The sequence below is a fragment of the Perca flavescens genome, chromosome 17, assembly GCF_004354835.1.
Source record: "Perca flavescens isolate YP-PL-M2 chromosome 17, PFLA_1.0, whole genome shotgun sequence".
NCBI classification, from domain to species: Eukaryota; Metazoa; Chordata; class Actinopteri; order Perciformes; family Percidae; genus Perca; species Perca flavescens.
The window spans coordinates 6,915,681-6,940,511 of record NC_041347.1 but is presented as its reverse complement, the minus strand read 5'-3'; the positions used below and the strand labels follow the sequence as shown (position 1 = coordinate 6,940,511).

General features: G+C 40.8%; 1 protein-coding gene across 1 annotated transcript; it reads right to left on the bottom strand.

The window, feature by feature from the left end:
- Window positions 1-2,465: 2,465 nt before the first annotated feature.
- On the bottom strand, window positions 2,466-23,969 carry ctu2 (cytosolic thiouridylase subunit 2 homolog (S. pombe)). Its single transcript, XM_028604078.1, has 16 exons — window positions 23,536-23,969; window positions 17,711-17,785; window positions 16,391-16,469; window positions 16,175-16,234; window positions 14,923-14,983; window positions 14,523-14,632; window positions 13,013-13,254; window positions 12,207-12,342; window positions 11,312-11,443; window positions 10,184-10,275; window positions 9,937-10,034; window positions 8,260-8,358; window positions 6,174-6,279; window positions 5,054-5,120; window positions 3,872-3,930; window positions 2,466-2,915 (listed from the first exon to the last, which is right to left on the bottom strand). The coding sequence occupies exons 1-16, from the start codon at window positions 23,589-23,591 to the stop codon at window positions 2,846-2,848; spliced, it is 1,542 nt and encodes a 513-aa protein (XP_028459879.1). The 5' UTR covers window positions 23,592-23,969; the 3' UTR covers window positions 2,466-2,845.
- Between the last annotated feature and the right edge of the window lie 862 nt (window positions 23,970-24,831).

Genomic DNA, 24,831 nt, shown 5'->3' with positions numbered 1-24,831 from the left:
CTTCATGTTTGTAATTTTTCTGTGTGCCTGAAATTTAAGGCTTGACATAAGCTGGAGTATCTGAACTTATAAAACATGTGTAGCCTCGATCAATTCCTAGACATAGGGTCAGAAAATACAAGTTGTACAAATATCTTCATCTATAGGTTTGGAAAAATTGGTGTAAAAAGATCATTTTAATTTTTTTCCCTCCACGTGAACCACTTTAATTACAGCTTTGTGACTTTTTTTTTTTTTTTTTTTTTTTTTTTTTTTACAATCTCTTCCATCCTTTTGTCCAATTTGTAGTCATATTTTCAAAACTCTAAACACCGTTAGCCCAACATGGGTCTGCTCAGGCCATATCGTTAACACAATTCATGTTTTCACAAAATATGCGCTCCATTAACCATTTCTAAAATCTTAATCTCTTCTTAAAGTGATGGTTTGGAGTAATTTCACCCTAGGGTCCTTTGCACAATGACCTTGAGCCAAACAAAGTTTATCAAACTTGGAGCATGTAGATACCTATGGTAGATACAGGCAGCTTTAGTTGAGAAAGTAGTTCAAACAAATGGTTGGCAAAAAATGCATCTCAAAATACATCAGATTGATGCTTTAAAATATGGAATATTTAACATTTTCTTTCAGGGGAGCATGCTCCCGGACCCCTCTAGAGGGGTAATATCCTTCTCACCCCTGACCCGTTTTCATGCCTGTTGGAACCAAAAGCCACATCATAATTTGTTGATCACTGACTGCAATTTCCTGTTGCTTATACGGTAATCGCGTATCGGTCTGATGCCATGCGCATGTACTCGTACTTGTAGTCACAAAATGACTCGGATATTACCATACCCGATACACCTCATAGCAACGTGACCATAACTTCTCCGTCAAGCAGGTATAGGCGACAGAAGAGGAGCAATTCCAGCCGTTTGGAGATTTTTGGCTGTAAAAAAATATAACTAGGCTCTTGCCAAATGCATTATTGCACTTGACGACCAGCCGTTGTCAGTGGTTAATAATACTGGGTTTCCACGTCTTCTCGGTGTGCTGCTCTTGGCTTTTTCCCTTTTGGAACAATAAAGCTAAAGTCGTGGTTGAAAGGATCAATAATGAAAAATGACTTAAAGTGTAAGGTTTTGCAACAGTTTTTTATTCTGACTTTTAATGAAACGCAACTTGGCATCATGACTTTGCGTAAACATACACGCCAGCTTTATAAAGCCAAATGGCGTGTTATCTGTACGCATTTTCAGCTATCCACGAATATGTAAACGTACACGCCACGTTGCGTCTTTATCGCGACAACGTGCCGTACTATCGCGACGTCACGCGTGTAAAAAGGTTGGGTTTAGGAAAAGAACATTGGGAAAGGCTTTATTAACACAAAAAAACGTCAAAAACGTGACGGTGACAAACGTCACACGCTTAGGAAAACAAACGGTTGGGTTTAGGAAAGAAACACTGGGGAAGGCTTAAAAAGAACAAAAAAAAAATGCCATCTTGTCTCTTCTGGGTGAAAGTCCTGCGTTTTACCCATCCGAAAACCCCAAAAATCCTCCCTCTGCAGACTTACGTCCTTTCATACTACTCGCTATGGCGAAAATTAACACGTAATGTAGGTCAATGGCGTTGATAAAAACGCTAAAAAGCGATTAGGCGTCTTGATAACACGCCAAAATGGCATCCGAATTGGCGTGTCATACATGTGCCACTTTATGAGATCAGTCTGTGGAACTTTACCCTTGGTGTTACTGAGCCATGGTGAGTTGATGTCCCCGTCCTGATCAGGGACTCCTAATCAAATGGTTCATCTTTTTCCCCTTCTCCACTGGGTTTACAACCTTGACTGGTCCGCTCGCTAAAAGAGTCGCCATGAGGTTAGCAGAGTTAGCACGAGACTGGCAAGTTGATTTTCTGTTCCTGGTGAAGGACTGCTAGCCACATGCCATCATCGTCTCATGTCAACAAAATAAAGCGAAACTAATATTTTTAAAATAAACAATTTAGCATAACTTTTGCGGAGCTGAGGGAAAGGCAACTGGAGAGGTCAGCGTCTTCTCGAAAAATAAATTTATTTTAGTTTGAAGGCCCGTTCATGACCAGCACATGCACTGTGTAGCGTGTGGAGGCTGGTCCTGGTCCTGGTCCTGGATGCTGTCAGAACATAGGCTAACACACAGGGCAACCTCAGTTTTACAGGCTGTTAACATTAGAACTAAAAGCAGTTTTACAATGAACTGGTGGCCAGGATTGGATAACTCATCTACTGTTCAATACCCCCACAATGCATCCTGGGCATGTTGGATCAGCACTTTCTTAGTACGTTGTGTTTTTAATGCGTCAACAGCACAGAAAGAATGCATTTTAATGGCTTTAATTATAACATCAATCCATTTTCTCACTGCCAAAGGGATCGGTTATCTGGTTCATAAGACATCAACTTTTGGTTTAGTTGTAAGCACCACCATTGGCCATGCTTGATACTTCAAACATTTCTTTAATACCAGCCTTCGATGAATGAATGCGGAAAACTGTGCACAGAAAGCCGTAAAAATAGATACTTTATTATGTTCAGTTTCTGAGATGTTAACTCTAACAATGGTCCACGTGCTGGGTGTTTGAGTCCACCACGTGTGTGTGAGTGTACATATGAATTATGCCATGTTAGAAGAAAACGCAGCCCACACAGGATAACCACATTTAGATTATGACTGCTTTTGTACAAAATTGATAATATACTGTATTTGTTAAGCATTTATATTTCATAGTCCTCCACTCCCTGCAGGTTGTACATTTTGTGTTGTCCATTTTTTCAGAGTGGACTGCTGGAGTTGAACAATCAGCGTTACTTCTCCCTCTAATCGCCTTCGTCGCCATCATCTTCATCATCCAGCAGGAACTCACTGATCTCCTCTCTCATCTGAGACCTGCGGAACACAACACTTAAGTCCTGAGAGTCTATCATTTGGGTTTCTGCTCCAATTTTCTACAAATCCATTTTGTCTTGATGTTATAATGTTAATTCGGTTGTTCCAGTACAACAGTTCCTTTGGCTCACAGAGTCTAGGACTAAAACCAGTTTTCTGAACCGGCCAATAACTAAAGTCTGCCTTCTGCAGGAAGCAGAGGGGCAGTGAAGATCGTTTGATACATCGGACATGTATATTGACATTAAATGACTTTCAGAGGACTAAAAGTTCACTTTGCATTTTGATTGATCTCTGTCTCCCACGAGGTGATTATTCAATTTCAATTCAATTTTATTTATGGTATCAAATCATAACAAGAGTTTATGGTGGTCAATTATTACTATGAAATAATTTGGGGTCGGAATGTAGGAGCCATACATTGGGTTTGATTAGTCTTATGATCTTTCCTCCTTTTTTGCGCTATTTTGTATGTGCACGCGCTTAGTAACGTCGTTGATCACTGTGGGGGTCACCGGGGGGTGTGGTGACTGTATTAGTGTGTGTGTGCGTTCACTTGTGCGGGTTTTGGACCAGGTGTTGGGATGATGCCTGCAGGGTGAGCACGTGGAGAAACTTTCTGTTGACCGTCACCGTCGGTATCTTCTATTACTGCACTGTCTGAGGTATCTTTGCACGGCTTATGAAATGCATCAATACAAGTAATAAAGACGTGTGCAATGGTTCAGCGTGACGCGTCTTCAGTGTAAACCCACGTCTTAGCCTGCTGCGGCATTTGGATTAGTTTTTAAGTTTTATATGCCGCAATACTAGGTATTCCTACTGGGCTGACATTAGAACGTCTGAAAAATGCATTCAGAAAATGAGAAAAGCACAGTTTCATGATTTCATGAAGGCGTTTCTTGTACATGGAATCAACAATGGAAATATGTTTTAAATGAACCAAATCTTCTCACCTCCTCTGCCTCCTCTGAGCCTCTGACAGGATGTACTGCGGGAGACGCTCCACTGACGACTGGAACGACAACAGAGACGCCACGAGGACAAAGAAGAACATCAGTACCAGGAAAACATCAAATGCCCACATGCATGTTCTTATTTCGCTTCAAACATGGGACAACACTATAAGACGAAGCGGGTTTTTTTTCCAATTTCAAAAACTACATAAAAAAAAAGGTATAATATGCAGTATTTTACTTAAAACAATGTATAGACTTTAAAGTGTTCATATTATGCTCATTTTCAGGTTCATAATTGTATTTAGAGGTTATATCAGAATAGGTTTACATGGTTTAATTTTCAGAAAACACCATGTTTTTGTTGTACTGCACATTGCTGCAGCTCCTCTTTTCACCCTGTGTGTTGAGCTCTCTGTTTTAGCTACAGAGTGAGACATCTCACTTCTGTTCCATCTTTGTTGGGAGTTGCACATGCTCAGTAGCTAGGTAAGGACTACTAGCCAGTCAGAAGCAGAGTATGAGGGCGTGCCCTGACAGTACCTAGGTAAGGACTACTAGCCAGTCAGAAGCAGAGTATGAGGGCGTGCTCTGACAGTACCTAGGTAAGGACTACTAGCCAGTCAGAAGCAGAGTATGAGGGCGTGCCCTGACAGTACCTAGGTAAGGACTACTAGCCAGTCAGAAGCAGAGTATGAGGGCGTGCCCTGACAGTACCTAGGTAAGGACTACTAGCCAGTCAGAAGCAGAGTATGAGAGCGTGCCATGCTAGCAGCTAGGTGAGCATTATAACATGTGATCCAAAGTGACCACGTTGGTCTCTGAAGTAAAGGCTGGACTACAATAGAGCTGTTTGGAGCAGTTTGTGAACAGTGTTTTCTGTTGGAGATGGTAAGTCCCTTTGGGATTTTTCACTTTGTAAACCTAAAGCGTGCACAAAAAAAGATATATAACACAATAAAGGGAAAACGCCAAAAAGCAGAATATGAGCACAAAGAATCCCTCTCAATCATCACTTATGAGGTATTGTTTGAATTGTTCCAGGGTAGAGGCACTTCAGCCAAAACTCTGGGGTTAGTTACTCTTTAAGGTCAGGATATATTTCGATTTTGAATTAGGTGGGTAACAACAAAGACAAACTTCAGATTGTATTTGAAAATCATTGGGCTATGTTTCACTCACCATGTCTTTGATGGTCAGCTTACAGCTGTAACACAACAGACTCTTCAGATCGCTCGTCTCTGGTACCCTGTAATATAACAAAACGTGAAGCATTTATTATTTACATCCTGTTTACATTACAGCCAAAAAAAACAACACAATTAAATGGCGTAAAGAGAGAAGACACAAACGGAAGGGGATCATGATCCTGCTACATTAGCTGTGCTTTGTGTTAACTGCTAATTGCCGACTGTTAGCATGCAAACAGGCTAAACTAAGATGGTGACCATCGTGAAAATGATACCCGCTAAACCTGATGTTAGACAATGCCAAAATGTTAGCATTGTCAGTGATAGCAGAGGGAAATTGTCAAGACCTCTGCTTTCAACAGCACATTTTTTGGCGTGCAGTCACACTGTTAACTAGGGTTGGGTATCGTTTGGGTTTTTTCCCCGATATCGGTGATAAAACCATTTAAAAGCGGTTTCCAGTGCCTAAAAAGGGCCTGAACAGATACTTAAAAACAAAACAAAGAAGAGCACAAAACGGCAGGCGGCGACAATAAAGAACGGCTTGTTTATCGCTAAGGCTATATGGTCAAATGTATCATTTATTTAAAATGTAATAACAATAACTTATTTCACCAGTCAATTGCTGTTAAACAACAAAAAGGAGAAACACTAGATGGCAGAAGGTTACTTTACAACAACAGCTTGAGTTTCTCGAGTTGCACTTGAATGCACCATGAGCTTACGAGGTGCAACTGAACGCACCATTAAGTCCCATCAGTGTCGTTTCTCCGACAAGTCCGACAGTGACCACGGTGTCTCAAAGCGAAGCTAGGCTCAATGTGTCTTTAGCGTCTGTTTCAGAGCACCAGAGGGCAGCGCAGGCATTTAAATGTCACTGAAACGAGGGACCCAAATCCAGTTGTCATTTGGTCTGGTAGATACCGGTCGTTTAGGAACCAGTTTAGGTACCCAACCCCACTGATAACAATTTTAACACATATAAAGACACACACTCAAGGCTCCCAGTCCTATTTACAATGATGTGTTTGAAATTTGCTTGTTAACATCACTTTGCATGGCAAGTGTCGATGTTAGATTAGATTAGATGAATAAAATTTGTCAACACTTACTTGACAGACGAACAGCAGCCTCCACCACTTGCTGCTTTTACACAATTCCCTCCACCAGAGGAGCAGCAATCTCCTGAGGGAGCAGTTGATTCTAGTTCCACTGGAGCTTTAATGAAAACACAGGAAACTGATATATTATCGCATAATAAGAAGAAAGTCAATTGTGGACTTTTACTGCACTGCCCGGTGTACATTTTCCTCTGACCTCAGCCTGAGAAGGTTTCTGCCCACATACAGTGGGGGAAATAAGTATTTGACCCCTTGCTGATTTTGCAGGTTTGCCCACTTACAAAGAATGCAAAAATCTACAATTTTAATCATATGTACATTCTAACAGTGAAAGACAGAATCCCAAAGAAAATTCCAGAAAATCACATCATATGAATTTATTAAAATTGATAACCATCTGATGAGGAAAAACAAGTATTTGACCCCCTGGACAAACAGGAAGTATTCTGGCTCCTACAAGCCAGTTAGTCTTTCTTTAAGACACAGCCCCAATCCGAACCAATTATCTACATCAAATACACCTGCCTCACCTCGTTACCTGTATAAAAGACACCTGTCAACACCCAAACAACCAGCATCCAACATCCCCACCATGGGCAAGACCAAAGAGCTTTCTACGGACATCAGGGACAAGATTGTTGATCTGCACAAGGCTGGGATGGGCTACAAGAGAATCGGAAAGCAACTTGGAGAGAAAAGATCAACTGTCGGTGCAGTTATCAGGAAATGGAAGAAGCACCACACCACCGCCAACCTCCTCGGTCTGGGCCTCCACACAAGATCTTGCCTCGTGGGGTGTCCCTGATCATGCGAACGGTGAGGAATCATCCCAAAACCACAAGGGGAACTGATGAATCAACTGAAGGCAGCTGGGACCACAGTTACAAAAGAAACGGTTGGTAACACACACGCCGTCATGGATTGAAATCCTGCAGCGCACGCAAGGTCCCCCTGCTCAAGAAGAAACATGTACAGGCCCGCATGAAGTTCGCCATTCACCACCTGGACAACTCAGAAGAGGCCTGGAAGAAGGTGTGATGGTCAGATGAGACCAAAATAGAACTTTTTGGCCTCAACTCAACTCGTCGTGTTTGGAGGGCAAAGAACACCGAGTACAACCCAAAGAACACCATCCCCACCGTCAAGCATGGTGGTGGCAACATCATGCTTTGGGGGTGCTTTTCAGCCAAGGGGACGGGACAACTCCATCGTATTGAGGGGAGGATGGACGGGGCCATGTATCGTGGAATTCTGGACCGACATCTCCTTCCCTCAGTGAGAGAGCTGAAGATGGGTCGAGGATGGGTGTTTCAGCACAACAACGACCCTAAGCACACCGCCAAAGCAACAAAAGAGTGGCTGAAGAAGAAGCACATCAAGGTTCTGGAGTGGCCTAGCCAATCTCCAGACCTGAATCCAATTGAAAATCTTTGGAGGGAGCTTAAAATTCGAGTTGCCAGGCGACACCCTCGGAACCTGAATGATTTGGAGGCAGTCTGCAGGGAGGAGTGGGCCAACATCCCTGCCGAAATGTGCACAAACCTTGTCACCAACTATAAAAACCATTTGACATCTGTGCTGGCCAATAATGGCTTTTCTACAAAATATTAACATGCTGTTTGTCCAGGGGGTCAAATACTTGTTTTTCCTCATCAGATGGTTATCAATTTTAATAAATTCATATGATGTGATTTTCTGGAATTTTCTTTGGGATTCTGTCTTTCACTGTTAGAATGTACATATGATTAAAATTGTAGATTTTTGCATTCTTTGTAAGTGGGCAAACCTGCAAAATCAGCAAGGGGTCAAATACTTATTTCCCCCACTGTACCAATGTTTTAGCTGCTTATATACAGCACTGAAATACAGCACAAGTATCTAATTCATATCACATTTTATAACTGACTCTAAAGAAGCTTAAGTGCTAAACTGTCTTAGTCATATTTCTGGACTTTCTCCATATCCTGTTGGAAAAAGGACTCCAGACAATACCACAGAGACACAATGGCTACAAAAAATCTCCCAAGGCATGACTGGAGGGGACATGTATTCGTTGACTGACAGTATACTCCTGTACCTGGGTTTTGTCTTTGGACCTCAGCACTGTTAGCTCCTGGAGATTTAGTCTGGGAGAGCTGCTCTGAGATCAGTGTGGCCTTGAAGGCTGAAGCCTTCTCTGAAAGAAAGAGGGAGACAAAGGCAGAGAGGAAGGAAAGACTAAATTATTAGGTATTCTTTCTCGTGCTATTTACGTCTGTAGGTGTTCAGTGCCTACTGACTATTTAACAGAACGATTATATACTGTGAAGTAGGGGAGTTAAGATTCTCCAAATCCACAATTTGACCTTACTTTCCATTTACATGTCACAATTCAATTCAATAAAAAAAATACAAAAGATATCCAGCAGTGATGGCAATGCCACAATAAGAGCCTATAGATGGCAGAAGGCCACTTTACAACACGTAGGTTTCTCAGAGTTAACAAGGCGCACTTGAATGCACCATACGTTTAATGAGGTGCACCTGAACGAACCATGAAGTCCAGTCGGAGCCTAACGGCTTTACAGTAGGTGTTTGTTTACATAAGTCACACCGGTAGCCTCGCATTGCCAGACCTTCCTCCACAGCGCTGCGGAGGAGGGGCTGGCTAGTCCACACAGCATTCCAGGATGGGAGAAAACGTGCTCTGGTTTATTGGCATTTCTTTAAACCAATCACAATTGTCCTGGGTGGCGCTAAGTGCCGGACGGAGCCACGGTGCCTCTGCTAATTAGTCTCAGGAAGGAACATGTTTTGGTGGAACGTGTACATTCAAAAGTAGTTTTAGTCGTGCAACAGAAAACTCAGATTGGACAGATAGTCTAGCTAGCTGTCTGGATTTACCCTGCAAAGATCTGAGGAGCAATCTCTCTTTGTGTTGGCGTTAGAACGGCAACACAAAGAGAGAGGAAGGGGACGGACATCCGACCAAAATGAGGGGCATCCAGAGGAACCTGAACAATCCCTGAAATGAAATGTCGTTGATATAGACGATCACACCAGCAGGAGGATTTTACAGTTCGGTTTCTTTTTTTTCCAGTCAGCGCAGACTCTGGCAGTGGCAATGGTATCTGGAAAAGTGCAGCTGATGGCTAATGGTAAGCTAACGTGTGTCTGTAGCAGTAAGCTACCAGCCGGTAGGCTACAATGGGTCGTCAGTGCTTTGTGGTTAGTTTTCTCTGGACGTCCACGAGTAGATGGGGATAAAGAAAGAAAGAAATATTGTGGGAATCGCCGGTCCTGCTTTTGATTTTGAAAAATGCTGTGATGTGTTTTCTCTGTATTAGTTTTACTTTCTGTACATTAGCGATCCATGCGTCTTAGGTATCGTTACTCATTATTTTATTGGATGCATATATTGCATCCTGTTAGGTGACCAATAATGACCAATACTGTGAGGTTGAGCGAATTATCTGTAGAGGTCTGATCCAAGTTCAGTATTTTCTGTGATGACATGGCTGTATTATCTTTATTTTACTTCCTTGTGAATGCTAAGCATTGATCTCTCTGCCTTGGAGGATATCCAAATGAAAAAAGCGTTGTAGGCAGGGTATTTACATACCACTGCACATACACACGCGGTTTGCACTAAAACTGGTCCCATTCGATTAGCATGAAAACATGTCCCAGAGAATGGTCGACTCGGTACCCATGTGTTGTTAACCCCTAGGTTCATTTTGCGCCGGATTTGTCCCTAATTTCTGGTAACACTTACCAACAGGAGTGTCCAAGGCGCACATGCAGAGCAGACATCTGTCACAGTGGTCAGCTGCGGAGGTGCTCCTACATGCTGTCTGTAGCTTCTCACTGGTCCTACAGCGCACAGACAGCAGCTTTTTAATTACTTTATGGTGGATTTGTGTGTGGCAAATTCTAGATTGATGGTATCTTGCTAATAATTAGGAAAAAAGCATTTAAAGAACACATGCTTATGTCCATGATGTTTGTGGTTTCCTGCTGACCTGTAGATGGTGCTGACTGTAGAGGGGAAGTCTGCCTGCAGCTTGGTGACAAAGCTCTCGGTCAGACGCTGGATGCTGGACTTGTCTGTTGTCTGTGGGACAGACACAAATGCACACTGAAAGCAACCGTATGGAATCACAGTAGACTTCATTCATATCGTGCAATACCAGAGACATACAGTATTTATTTCTGTACAGTTACAAAAACATGGTGCCCACTGGGAGAAAAATGCACAGATCACTATAATAAATGTATTATCTCAATCTTCAGCTCATCTGCAGAGAAAATTGTTTTAATAAACCAGTAGACACAGGGGCTTTTTTGACCTGGCTTTAACATCTGTCCTGAGTGATCTGATAACAAGCGGAAGTCCCCATTTCCACCTGGCAGAGTGACCACTTGTGATCGGATCTCACTTCCCCGTCAGTTACATAAATCACACATTAGCAACGTGTGATGACTAATGAAAAGGCGCTGCCCGCAGCCTGCCTGTGTTCCAACATAAAGATGTCTACTGGCTGTCGCCGGGATCTGTGCAGCAGAGAAAGACTTTTTAAAAGTCTGTGTGTTCAGCTCTCAGTACATTTGCAGTTTCTAACTGAAGCTCTGCGGTTTGAAGTTTAGTTTCTATAATATATCTGCTTTATTTTACATTTCATGTCCGCTTATAGGAGTCGTGTTAAGTTACTGCTGATGAGGACCAATATTAAGTTGTTGAGGAGGTTCTTATCAGATCAGTCAATACTAAATGTTTTTTTCCTTCGTAGTAATAATCAATACCAACAGTCTCTACTTATGTAATACATAAAATGTTATGTTATGACATCTCCCAGACAGCTAGAGCTTCTTCTCCTTGCACCTACATTTACTTTAAGAGTATGTTGGGGGGGGGGGCAGTGAATGGGGGTTAACAGTAACACATTTCAAACCAGAAATGAGTCAAGTAATTGGCTGCATTTGAAGCAGGAAGTTTTACATCCAATCACAGTAATGATGGTAACACATAAATCAGCCTTTACACACTGACAATTGGCAAATTCTTTCCTTTTCCCAACTGCGTTCCACTGTGACATCACTGTGTGGTTGGCCCAGCAGCGTGCAGGCCGGCAGTTACAGTCAGATCTTACCTTTGTGTCCAGGCTTGGTAGGAAAACAGAGGGCACGCTGAACATACGGTTGTAGTAGGCTATCTCTTTAGCTGAGTAGTCCCTCATTGGCCTCACTAATATTGTGTCACCATATCTGGAGTCTGAGAAACCCTGTTAGCACAAACACACACACACAAATACACTAATATCATGAAGGATCCCACCCATCCGGCACACAAACTGTTCACACCCCTCACCTCAGGCAAAAGGTTAAAGAGGCTAAAGTACAGCTTCTTCCCAGAGGCTGGGAGGCTTATGAACTCACAGACTTAAGTCTGTCCTCTGAACTTGCACTGATGCACTATTCTTTTAACTGCTGCTCGGTTTTTAACTGTGCTATATGCATAGGTTTCAGATTATATTTAACATTTTATGCTAGGACATTATCTATTGTGTACATTGCTGAGTCTGAGTAATAAATGACATTCCTTCATGATTTTAACATGCTTGAATGACATACAGTAGAGGGCCCTATTTTAACGATCTGAGCGCACGGCGTGAAGCGCCTGGCGCAGGTGCGTTTCCAAATCCACTTTTGCTAGTTTGACGGCAGAAAAAAGGGTCCGTGCGCCAGGCGCATGGTTCAAAAGTGTTGTACTTAGTGTCTTCATTAATCAGAGGTGTGTTTTGGGCGTAACATGCAATCAACCAATCAGAGATCATCTCCCATTCCCTTTAAAAGCCAGGCGCGTTTGGACCTTGGAGCATTGTTATTATGATGGAGAATGGATCTGTATACGTAATTAACATTATTGGTTTAAGTCAGACATCACATCTAATATCTAAAACAAGAAAGGGAAACAACACTGTAGGCTGAACGGGACGTCCCAGTAAATCCCTCGCTGCCTATCATCTGCACACATACTGTACGCACCGTGTCCTGAGCCAGCTGTGCGCCTCTGCCCAGTGATATGCTGGTGAGCAGTTTTACAGCCAGTCTGGTGCAGTTGTCTCCCAGCATCAGTTTACTGTAGCCTTCAGTCCGAGCTGTGTGCACCAGCAGATGCTGCCTTTGAGGAGAACACACACAAAAATACAGACTTTTTTCCAACATCATTTGGTGTTTTAATCAACATCATGATTGTCATTGGCAAGGCAAATGATACAATATTTTCTCTGCACCCCAGTGAATGTTCTCTCTGGGCCTCCCGATTGTATTTTTTTTTTTTTTTTATATTTACCAGGGACGGTGCACAATAATCTACATTTCAGTTTCCACTTTAATGTAAATGTGCCAGAGGTAGCTAATGAGCTCATTTTCATCTGTCGTCCCTGGGCAGTTTATTAATACTACAGAACACAATACAATACAATACAATATGATACAATAAAATACAATAAAACACACAAATACATTACAAAAGTAGCACTTTGTAGTAGCTCCCACTTAGTCATTATATCCACATTACTGATGATTATTTATCAAAAATAGTATTGTGTAAATATTTTTGGGAAAGCAATAATTGTCAACCCTACAATATCAATATCGAGGTATTTGGTCAAAAATATTGTGATATTTGATTTTCTCCTTATCGCCCAGCCCTAAGTCATTGCAAGTTTAGTTTGCTTTAAGCCACACTGACCATTTGGAGCAAATAGAATTCCCGTGGGAAGAACACACCATTAAATACAGAAGCACCATCAAGACAGGTGGGAGTCAGCAGGTAGTGTTGGTCTAACCTTAATGTGTTTAGCAGGTCTTCTCTGGCGGTCAGTGTCTTAGCAGAGCCAATCAGCTGCTGCAGTAACTGTCTGTGGGACTCCTGAACACGAGGTAGTGAGGTTTCCTCCTGTTGCCGTGGCGGCACACTGCTTCTGCTGTCGCTCTGAATGAAACGATCGACGGCTGCTTTGTAGGCGCCGGCTGGTCGCTCTGAAAGTGCCGGGGCGGTCACCAACACTGAACTGGGAAGTTCCAGAACCTAAAGAGCGGACGGAGGACACATTCAATATCCCATTTGATCTAGACCCTCCTCCACAAGTGCTGCGGACGAGGGGCTGGCTAGTCCACATAGCATGCATGAAAAACATGCTCTGGTTTATTGGCATTTCTTTAAACCAATCACAATCGTCACGGGCGGTGCTAAGCCTCTGCTAAATAGTCTCAGGAAGGAACTTGTTTTGGTGGAACATGTGGACGTTCAAAAGTAGTTTTAGTCGTGCAACAGAAAACTCAGATTGGACAGATAGTCTAGCTAGCTGTCTGGATTTACCCTGCAGAGATCTGAGGAGCAGTTAACCATAGTCCTCACAAATCCACCAGAGGTTAGAACGCCAACACAAAGAAAGAGGAAGGGGACGGATATTGGCGAAAATAAATGCATCCGGGGGAATTTCCTGAGGCACCGTGGGCAATTCCGGAAGTGGAACGTCGAGGATATAGACTACATTTGATCTGATGTAGTCTTTTTGTCAGTTTGACAGCACTCATTTCAGACCTTTACAGGTCCAACCTCATAAAGACACATAGACTGACAGGTAGGGTGCCTCATTTCGGTGCCTGACTTTTTTTTATTTATTTTTTTTTTTTCCAGAAGCATCGCTGCACGGGACTCTACGTTACGTTAACTGGTAGCTGGATTAAAGCCAATGGTTAAAATGCTGACAGCTAACGTTAAACGGTGTACATTGTGACTGTATTTCCCTGTAAAGGATTCCAACACCGGGACGTAACGGTCTGACTGCAGCTGCCGTTGTCGGAAAAACCGACACAGACGGTGCGTTCACTTGAAACTCGCCAGCCTTGTGGTGCATTCAAAGTTATTGTAAAATACCCTTTTCCCATCTGGTCCTTGTTTTTGTTGTTTACCAGCAATTTCCTGGTGAAATAACTCATTGTTATAGTTATTGTTATTACATTATTAATCAATCATTTAATTTTGACCATATGGCCTTAGCAATAAACAAGCCGTTCTTTAATATCGCCAACTGTCATTTTGTGCTCCTTTTTATATTTTATATTATATAAATTATAAATATATTATATATATTTCGGTTCAGGCACCGGTGCCGTTTTAAAAGTATCATTTTAGCACCGGTATAGGAAAAAACCCAAACGATACCCAACCCTACTCACAGGTAAAACTGTAGTCAAATATTGGGAAACAAAATGCATGTTTGACAGAGTTTTAGACTTTAGTCATTTTAGGCGTTGTAACAGACTGCTGAGGTTCAGCAGAGCGTTCCTGACCTGTTCCAGAGGCACCATGTGGAAGGGGAAACCAGTAGCTTTGAACACAGCCTGCAGCTCAGCCAGAGTCCTCTGTCTCTCCTCCACAGACTGACCTACGGCACCCCCCTCTGGGAACACACACACACACACACACACACACACACACACACACACACACACACACACACACACACACACACACACACACACAGTGTCAAACGCTTTGGCCAAGAATCATTTCAAAAAAAAAAAAAGTCCTCCGGACATTTGCATGATGGGTTTATGGTGTCATCAGCATGATGGGTTTATGGTGTCATCATTTTAAACTTAAATAAAAAAAAAAAAATATTGTTAATCACAAAAAAAGTCCTCCTGACATAGTGTATATGAAAATGATTAGATTCCCAACTTCATTTACCATCAATGAAGACAATGCCGGGTAAGAATCTCAACTTCTTGTGAGCATTCTGACTCAAACCCTGGGAGGAAGAAAAGGTTTGCAGCTGCATTAATATTTAAAAACAAAGACAAGGAAACATGATTATAATGGACCTATATGGTCACACAGAATCTCTATGGATAAGGAATATATAGTGGAATTATAAGTAGCATTTCACCATCTGTTACATCATTAAATGTTCAGGGAACTTTGGTAGTTATTAGTTAATTAGTGAAAATCCTTCATTTATCCACATACAGTAGGTCACTGGCGGTTGTGCTCCATGCTGAAATTTTAGTACTGAACGATATTTTCCTGCTGACATCCACTGATGTTTTATAACATGCTTGTCTCAGACCTCAGCCAGTATGTTAACATGCACATAATATTCCACATCTTGCCCTAACTCTGAAAAAGACAATATTCCAACTAAGCTGTTTCCATGGCTAATGAAAGTGAATATTCCACTTTTTTGTTTACAGGTAGCCGTGCAAAATACAATATTTTCAAAGTTTACCAGTGGAGGACTTGTTGGAGCGTGTGAACACAGCGTCTCTCTTTCATTCCTTCAACCAGCTTCTTGAAAAGGTCGGCATAGTGATGTGTGCTCATATCCAAAAACCTTTGATCATGTTTAAAAGTAGCTATGTTTCTCCTTCTTATCGGGTCTGCAGCCCTGCAAACTGCTGGCTCGTTAGTTTGTGTACAGCAACCATAGCAACGCACAGAGCGGACCATAACCCTGCGGGTGAAAACCCCGATTGAGACGCATATTCCAAATGCACTGTTTACATGTCCAAAGAAGACCTTTAAAACGCGAATAATACTGAAATATCCCACGTCTTAATCTGAAAGTGCTATATTTGGAAAAAGGCCTTATTCGGAATATCCAACCAGAATATGCTGTTTACATGACCTGTATCAAATTCGGAATATTGTCATATTCGGAATAATAGTGGAATATTGGTGTGCATGTAAACATACTGATTGTGGCTGCACGTACCATAACATGCTATTCCGTTGACCATCTGATAGAACAGACAACCAAAAGCTTACTAACTAACCAACGCTTATTCAACTTATTTCCCATTCTTAAAAATTAGATTAAGCATTGCGTTAGTTCATGCAGGACACAGAAGTCATATCCCCACTGATTGAATTATCATTCACATCAGTCACAACCAATCACAGCCATTTGTTTTTTACATCATTTAAATTTAAACAGGTAAACCTCTTGGACTTGACTGAGCATTGAGCAGGAAGAAGGACCTCCAGATACAGCCAGCAGCACCTAGAACCAGAGAAGACCTTTTAGTTCATTTTAAATATTCTGTGTGCATAATAAATGAAGAAAATGAATTGCAGTATATTGTGTCATGCGGTGTCCGAAGAAAACACAATTTTTTTATTTAGAAAATAAAGTGTACAAATAAAGCCCACAGATTACCTTCTCTCCAGGGAAAATCACCCTGTTTTTGCCCAGCATGGCTCTGAACTTATGAATGAAGTATTCCTTGAAACAGCCCCTAACACAGACAGAGAAAGGATTTGAGCAGTCAGTAAAATGCAACTTATTTATTTGCATTGTGAACTCATTTCTTCTAGCCACAACTCCAGCTCTAACAATACAAACAAGAAGACCTTTGAAAATCAGATATGGGACAGGCTGGATACATGGCCTGGTCACAACAAGAAATTCAGATTCTGTCAGGGCTGTACGTTCTAAATACTGGCCTTTATTTACAGTGCTCAGCATAAGTCAATACACCCATGCTTAAGTTGACTAAAAAGAGCAATAAAAAAATCATCTTTTGGAAATTGATCTAAATGCCTTAATTTAAAAAAATGAGGAAAAATCCAACCTTTAAGGACACCAATTTTCTTTGTGAATAATGTATCATAAATAAATAAATGTTCTTCCTTAAAATACAGGGGGCATAAGTAAGTACACCCCTATGTTAAAGTCCCATAGAGAAAGGCAGATTTTTATTTTTAAAGGCCAGTTATTTCATGGATCCAGGATACTATGCATCCTGATAAAGTTCCCTTGGCCTCTGGAATTAAAATAGCCCCCCCACATCATCACATAGCCTTCACCATACCTAGAGATTGGCATGGTTTTATTTCAGTTAGCCTAATAGCTGGTTTGATTTGCATTGAGAGATGATTTTATGGAAAGTACCCCATGCCAACATTTATTTATTTACGATACATTATTCATTCACAAAGAAAATTGGTGTCCTTAAAGGTTGGATTTTTACAAATATTTTCAATTAAGGCATAAAGATGAGTTTTTATTCCTCTTTTTAGTCAACTTTAGCATGGGTGTATTCACTTATGCTGAGCACTGTACCTCAGCTGCAACAGGCTTATTTAGAGATAGGTAGATTGATTTATCCTCTTTTATAATAACAGAATAAACAAAGAAATTTGAGAAGATTGTGTTTTCTGATCTGCTCTTCACATTCACCACTCTGCTGCTGAGCTTCTCCTCTCATACACAAATTAACTTTTTTATTGACTCTTAATTTATAAAACAGAACCATGTGTGAGTGAGACTTTATGAAGCTGGCTAAAAAAAGGTGTATGTATAGGGGGGGCGACTTGTATCATGTGAACGTGCTGTCATTACTTAGAGTTCCTTATGGGAGTGACAGAAACTACACACTATAGCTTTAATGGGTCTTAATCTAAACAGTTTTATGCATCTAGCCCCATTCAATGACTGCCCTGAGCTGTCCAGTAGATAGCAGTACGACAGTCTTACCTGCAGAACGTATCTCCTGCTCTGATGACCACAGCTGCAGGCGCCTCTTTGCATTTCACACATTTCTTGGAAACACTAACAAAAAAAAAAAAAAGACATCTTCAAAAATAATTTGCATAGATTTATATTTGATGACACATTTATGTGCTATCATTTATACAGCAAACATGTCTACATAAACTGTGGAGGTTGATGGTGTCCATCTTCGTCCGCTTATCCGGTATCGGGTTGCGGGGGGAGCAGCTCCAGCAGGGGACCCCAAACTTCCCTTTCCCGAGCAACATTAATGGTGTACTAGAATGCCACAATAGCTACACTACAGCAGTAATGTAGAGGGTCTGAAGTTATGTTATCATCATGGGGAAACAGTTTGAAGTATTGTAGTGAGTATACTATGCAGTATATAGGCCCTAATCTGCCTTTGGGGTGGGGGGCATATCATTGTGGGGGGTCTGGGAGCATCAACGACTTCATTTCCTGTATTCGGATACAATTTTATGCACCAATTTACGGTGGAAATACCTTTATTTAGCCTAGATGAGAAGAAGAAAATAACAGACGACAATTCAAAATATATTAAAAACATAATGAAAAGTATGTTGTAGCGTGTCATTGGGCATTTTTAAGAGGGTACATGGAAATCCTGGAGCTCTCTTAGTGGGTACAACCTCAGGTATACCTGCGTATCACGTAGACTACACCGCTGAGCATAGCTCGTTGAACCGGTGTGGACGGATAAGTGAGGGGGTTGTAGCCGATTCTGTGGTCTGTCCTGGGACCAGTGGTCTCTGGCAGGGACCAGTGGTCACAACCACTAGGGGCGCTAGAGACACTGGTCGCGACCAGCTCCTCAGTGGTCTTCCCTGTGGTCCGTGTGGTCTGTGAAGCGGCTTTAGTATTGTCAAACCCTTCCTGTCGTTTTGGCAGCACTGTTAGCTGGATAAATGTCAGAGATCACAATCTTTTGTCTATAAAATACACTATATCATATATATTATGATTATTATTGTTATTATTATTGATAATGGAGATCCGTGTGGTCAGGACCAGCTGGTCTCTGGCACGGACCAGTGGTCACAACCACTAGGGGCGCTAGGGACACTGGTTGCGACCAGTGGCAAAGTGGTCATTACCAGCATCTTACTGGCACAAAGGGCCCTAAAATGACTGGTCCGGACCACCTCCTCTGTGATCTGGTCTGTTCTTGGGACCCTTGAGTGATCTGTGGAGTGTTTATTTTTAATACAACTTTTCACGTTTCTCAAAGTGTGAGCAGAGTTGCCTAATGTGAGAAGCCATAATCGTTTGTCTATCCAATGCTATTGATCACTATTATTAATAAAAATCAGAATAACAATGATTAAATTATTATGATTAGTTGTAGTTGTATGAGTAGTACTATCGACTATGCAGGTCCGTGTCTTCCTGACTGGTTTAAACTTTACCTATGTGTTGCATTTTAAAAGCTTGTCACATTACCCTTTGTATCAAATCTTGATCTAGAAACTAAAGTCAAATACATGTAGTGGAGGAAAAAATGTAGAGTTGACTGACAAAGCAACATCAAATGAAATACAAAAATGTAAAAGTTCAATTAAAAATTCAACTTAAGTAGCCTACAGTACAGTAACAACAGTAACAGTCGAATCATCTTGATTGATCCAGCACCTGATCACCTGATCGTTCAAAGGATTTTTTTCTGGATAAAAAATCTGGAAAACCCTAAAATCTCACCAGGATGTCAATTGTGGACTGCATAATAGAAAAAATTTAAGTTCATGACAACATAGGAAAAAATAAACAAGGAAGAGGACAGATTATAAACATAAAATAATGGGTTGGAATTATATAGGACTTTTCTGGGCACTGAAAGTGCTTTAAAGAAACCATTATTCTCTCTTGCTCTCTCTCTCTCTCTTTTATATATATATATATATATATATATATAAAGAGATGCTATTTTCTGATTGGCCAATGGGTCCTGATAGGGCCTCTTGTGGCTTTATAAGCTTCTTCTTCTTCTTCATTTGGGGCTTATATTCAATGACATTTCAGTTAGGCTATAGTCAAAGACACAGAAGATGGCTCAAATCTAAAAAGAGTCTGATCACGTAAGCATATCTCGACGAATAACAATAAAAACAATAAAAGTCAAAGATTACTTACATAGATCGTTGGAATGGGCCTGGGAATCCAAGGAATCCAAGCAAAGTATATCCTAGACCATATTTTCCGCCCTTTGTGGTTTTAGAATGAGCATACAGCGTAATAATCATCTTTTTACGGCTGCTAAAATTGACGATACTTTCAAACAGTGGGACAGTATGGGCCTTTCTACATGTAAAGATTTTTTCCTAAATAACATCTTTCTCAGTTTCATTGACTTGGTCAGTAAATTCAACATCACTAAATCCATTTTTTTCAGATATCTTCAGGTTCGTCATTTCATTTAAACACACATCTCATAATTTTCTTAATTGCCTGAGCACTCTGACCTGGAAGATATACTGCAGACCCCTCTAATCTTTAGAGGCCAAATCTCTAACATATAATTCAATTATGTTCAGTTCAGTTCAGTTAAGTCACTTTATTATCCCAAATGGGAAACTTGATATGCAGTTAGAAGTGAAAGATAAAAAGAAACACATTAAAGCCACATATAAATAGAGGCAACAATACTAGACATGAGTACAAAAAAAGATTTCCTGTGTAATACACACAACAGAATGTATCACCACTGGAACAATCTCTAAAAACAAAACAAGTACTACATTACATGTGCAAATTAAGCTGAGTTATTGCACATGGGACAAAGGAGTTTTTACCCCTACTGGTCTTAAACCGAGGTACTCTAAATCTGTGACCTGATGGGAGTATTACAAACTCTACAACTACTACTACAAAGAGTGAAGGGGGTGGTTTATAGATATAGACCGGGCCTTGCGAAGAACTTGCTGGTCAAAGATAACCATCAAGGGGGACTGTGAAAACACCTTACCAGCCACCTTTACAATATGGCTTAGGTGGTTTTTGTCTCTGATATTAAGGTTACCGTACCAAGCAATCATGGCAAACATAAGAACTGATTCAATAAAGGATTTATAAAATAAGGACATAATTTTCCTATCTACATTAAGTGTTTAACTTCTAAGGAAGTACAAACGTTGCTGTCCCTTCTTACAGACTGCATCACTATTCACATCAAACTTCAGGTTTTTATCAATGACAGTTCCCAGATACTTGTACTTTTCAACAAACTCAATTTCAGTTCCCTTAATGAAAGTCTTAGATGGTGGGAGGAATACTTTCCTAAAATCAATGACCATATCCTTGGTTTTTGTGGAGTTTAATTGGAGAAAGGACTCATCACACCATTGGACAAACTCATCCACAACTGGCCCATGCTCAGATTCATCTTTACGGAGCAGGCTAATGATGACCGTATCATCAGCAAACTTCAGAATGGGCCTGTTCTCATGCTGGCTTCTACAGTCATTGGTGTAAAGAATGTACAGCAACGCGGACAGGACACAGCCCTGAGGAGAGCCAGTGGAAGAGGAACGCTGTTCTGAAAGTCATTAACCCTAACCCTCTGAGATCTACATGTTAAAAAATCTGCAATCCAGCCGACAAAATTTACATCAAAATTAAAATAGGTATGCAGTTTCCAAGCTAAAATATGTGGTTGAATAGTATTAAAAGCTGATGAAAAATCCATAAATAAAAGTCTGGCATGAGTGCCAGGACCTTCCAGGTGCTTATACAGAAAGTTAGGCATCTTCTACCCCCATCCCTGCCCTATATGCAAACTGCATGGGGTCTAAAGCCTCCTCCACCATAGTTATCAGTTCCCTTTTGACCAGCCTTTCAAATTACTTCATGACCAGTGAAGTCAATGCCACTGGTCTAAGGTCATTTAGCACCTTCACTGCTCCAGAGATATCCTAAATATTTTACAGAACACATCACAAAGCTGTTCTGAACAGTGCTTTAGCAATCTTCCTGTAATAGAATCAGGCCCCATGCTCTTATATGTCTTAACTCTCTGAAACTCTGCCTTAACATCATGGGCATCAAACATCTTGCTCGGCTTTGTGGAAGAGGAATACTCTTTGCATATTTCCTCTAAGTTGCTCTGTGAAGTCATGAGTCTCAAATCTCACTTTACAGAATATCCATGAATCCTATCAAAGCAAAATGGGAAGAAGAGTTAGGGACAAATATATCAGATGCTATATGGGACAGAGCTCTAAGCTGGGTGAATGCGACTTCTTCTTGTGCACGTTTGAATTTGATTCCGTTTAAAGTTCTTCACCGTATGCACTACAGTAAGGTTAAACTGGCCAAAATATACTCTGACATGGATGACATCTGTGAAAGATGTAGAATGGACAGAACAGATTTACTTCACGTGTTTTGGTTATGTTCCAGGTTGAGAGAGTTCTGGGCTTCAATATTTGAGGTCTTAAATGAAGCCTTTGATTTAGATCTACAACCTAGCCCTACAATTTATGTATATAATTATATATATTGTAAGGTCCAATGGGAAGGAAAGTGTTGTTGCTTTTGTCACCTTAATAGCACGACGGAGAATACTACAAAAACATCTACACCACCAAAAGCCTCCACATGGCTTTCTGATATTATGAGGTTTCTAAAAATAGAAAAAATTAAATACTTTCTTAGAGGATTAACCAGAACATTTTACAAAAACTGGGACCCTTTACTGGCTTACTTTGACTTACTACACGTCCCTCTTAATAACTGCTAAGATTTGTGAAGCACACTGACTTACACTATTTGCTATCATGAGTAATAGAAGAAAGGTGTTTTTATTATTTTTTATTTCTTTAACTTTCCTTTCCTCAAGGGTTTGTTGTGGGTGGGATGGGGTTAATTGAAAGAAGTCTTTTTATAGACATTGTAATGTTGCACTTTATCTTCTCTAAAGCAATAAAAATACTTGTAAAAAAAAAAAAAAAAAAAAAAAAAATGAGCATACAGCATTATGATCAATATGATCACACCTGGCATCAAAATTGGAAATGGCTTCTTATTGGCCAGGAACTGAATCACCAACCGTTTACTTCATTTCATTAATTTAAAGGCAGTGGCCATGTAGCCACGGCATGATCGAAAAACCAATTGAAAATGAATCTTCAATTCTCAATGGAAGACACGGACCTGCATAGTCGATAGTACTACTCATACAACTACGACTAATAATAATTTAATCATTGTTATTCTGATTTTTATTAATAATAGTGATCAATAGCATTGGATAGACAAACGATTATGGCTTCTCACATTAGGCGACTCTGCTTGTATTAAAAATAAACACTCCACAGATCACTCAACTGGTCCAAAGAACAGACCAGATCACAGAGGAGGTGGTCCGGACCAGTCATTTTAGGGCCCTTTGTGCCAGTAAGATGCTGGTAATGACCACTGTGCCACTGGTCGCAACCAGTGTCCCTAGCGCCCCTAGTGGTTGTGACCACTGGTCCGTCGCAGAGACCAGCTGGTCCTGACCACACGGATCTCCATTATCAATAATAATAACAATAATAATCATAATATATATGATATAGTGTATTTTATATACAAAAGATTGTGATCTCTGACATTTATCCAGCTAACAGTGCTGCCAAAACGACAGGAAGGGTTTGACAATACTAAAGCCGCTTCACAGACCACACGGACCACAGGGAAGACCACTGAGGAGCTGGTCGCGACCAGTGTCTCTAGCGCCCCTAGTGGTTGTGACCACTGGTCCCAGGACAGACCACAGAATCAGCTACAACCCCTGCTGACGGATAACGTACCTGGGTAGCTGGGCCTGCTGCAGCTGCTCCTGGTAGTCTTCATCCACCTGGCACATAGCTCCTCCTACCGTTACGGAGTCTTCTGGACGTTTGGAGCTACGTCTGGAACTACGTTTGGAGCTACGCCTGGAGCTATCAGAATACAGAGTCACGGCGACGTTATGTCAGCGAGACTTGTGTTGTCTAGTGTTGAACTCATAGAACAGTCAAACGTTTTCACGAGGAGCAGGTCGCACTAACTCATCGGAAGCAGCGCTGGGGGGGGGACTGATTCTTACAGCCTCGCGTTTCTGCTACACGTTACGATATAATGCTGTTAAATATTTACATTCACTTCATTTCTCTAACAACAACTGTGCGCGTGTGTGGCATTGACATATATGGTGTGTGGTGTCTGGTCTAAACATGGCACTTTTTGATGACGTAGATAATCTTCTGCTTTATGCTTTATGCTTTACGGTGCGTTACTGCCACCTGCTGGTATGGAGGTCGAGTCAAGGCTTCAAATATAATTATATAATAATATAAGACATACAAAATAACATAATAATAATAATAATAATAATAATAATAATAATAATAATAATAAAGACACATTGCGTATATCCTGTCAAACAAATGTTCGGAAATAAATATAGATAACACTTTTCTCCTGAACCTCTGTAAAATATCTCGTGGTCATAATTCAAATGATTGCCTCCGAGGTGATTTCTCTGTCAGCTCTCAGTCATCTAAGATAGTGACTCGGTGCATTTTATTCACTGATTTTCACTGAGTATTGACAAAATCTCTGCTTCCTGTATTTTGCCATTTTATTTATTGTGCAGGCTGATCTAGTGTGACCAAATTGAAGACTAGATATCATTGTTTCCACTCTTACTGCTAACTTCATAGGTGTGATTGGAAAAGCACAAAAAAGCAGGAAAATATATATGTAAATATGTAAAATATATAAAATGGTTCTAACCCAGCTAGCCACTGCCACTGGATGTTGTGCCATTAGCAGCAAAGCTAGACCAGGGGTCATCAACTACATTTTTCCAAGGGACAGAATCTTTTTAAGCAGGCACTCTAGGGGCCGGACTTTCAAATAAAGAAAATAAAATTATACCTAATATGCATCTTGTTGTTTGATATTTTCACTTTCTTACTAAATTAATGCTAGGCTATATTTTTTACACTTATTAGTGTAAGCAAACATGGAAAATCCATAATGATAACTAGATAGGCTACTTAACTAGAAAAGGATCTCAGATTAGGCGGCGGTTCACTGAGGAGTGATGGTTAAAGTCTTGA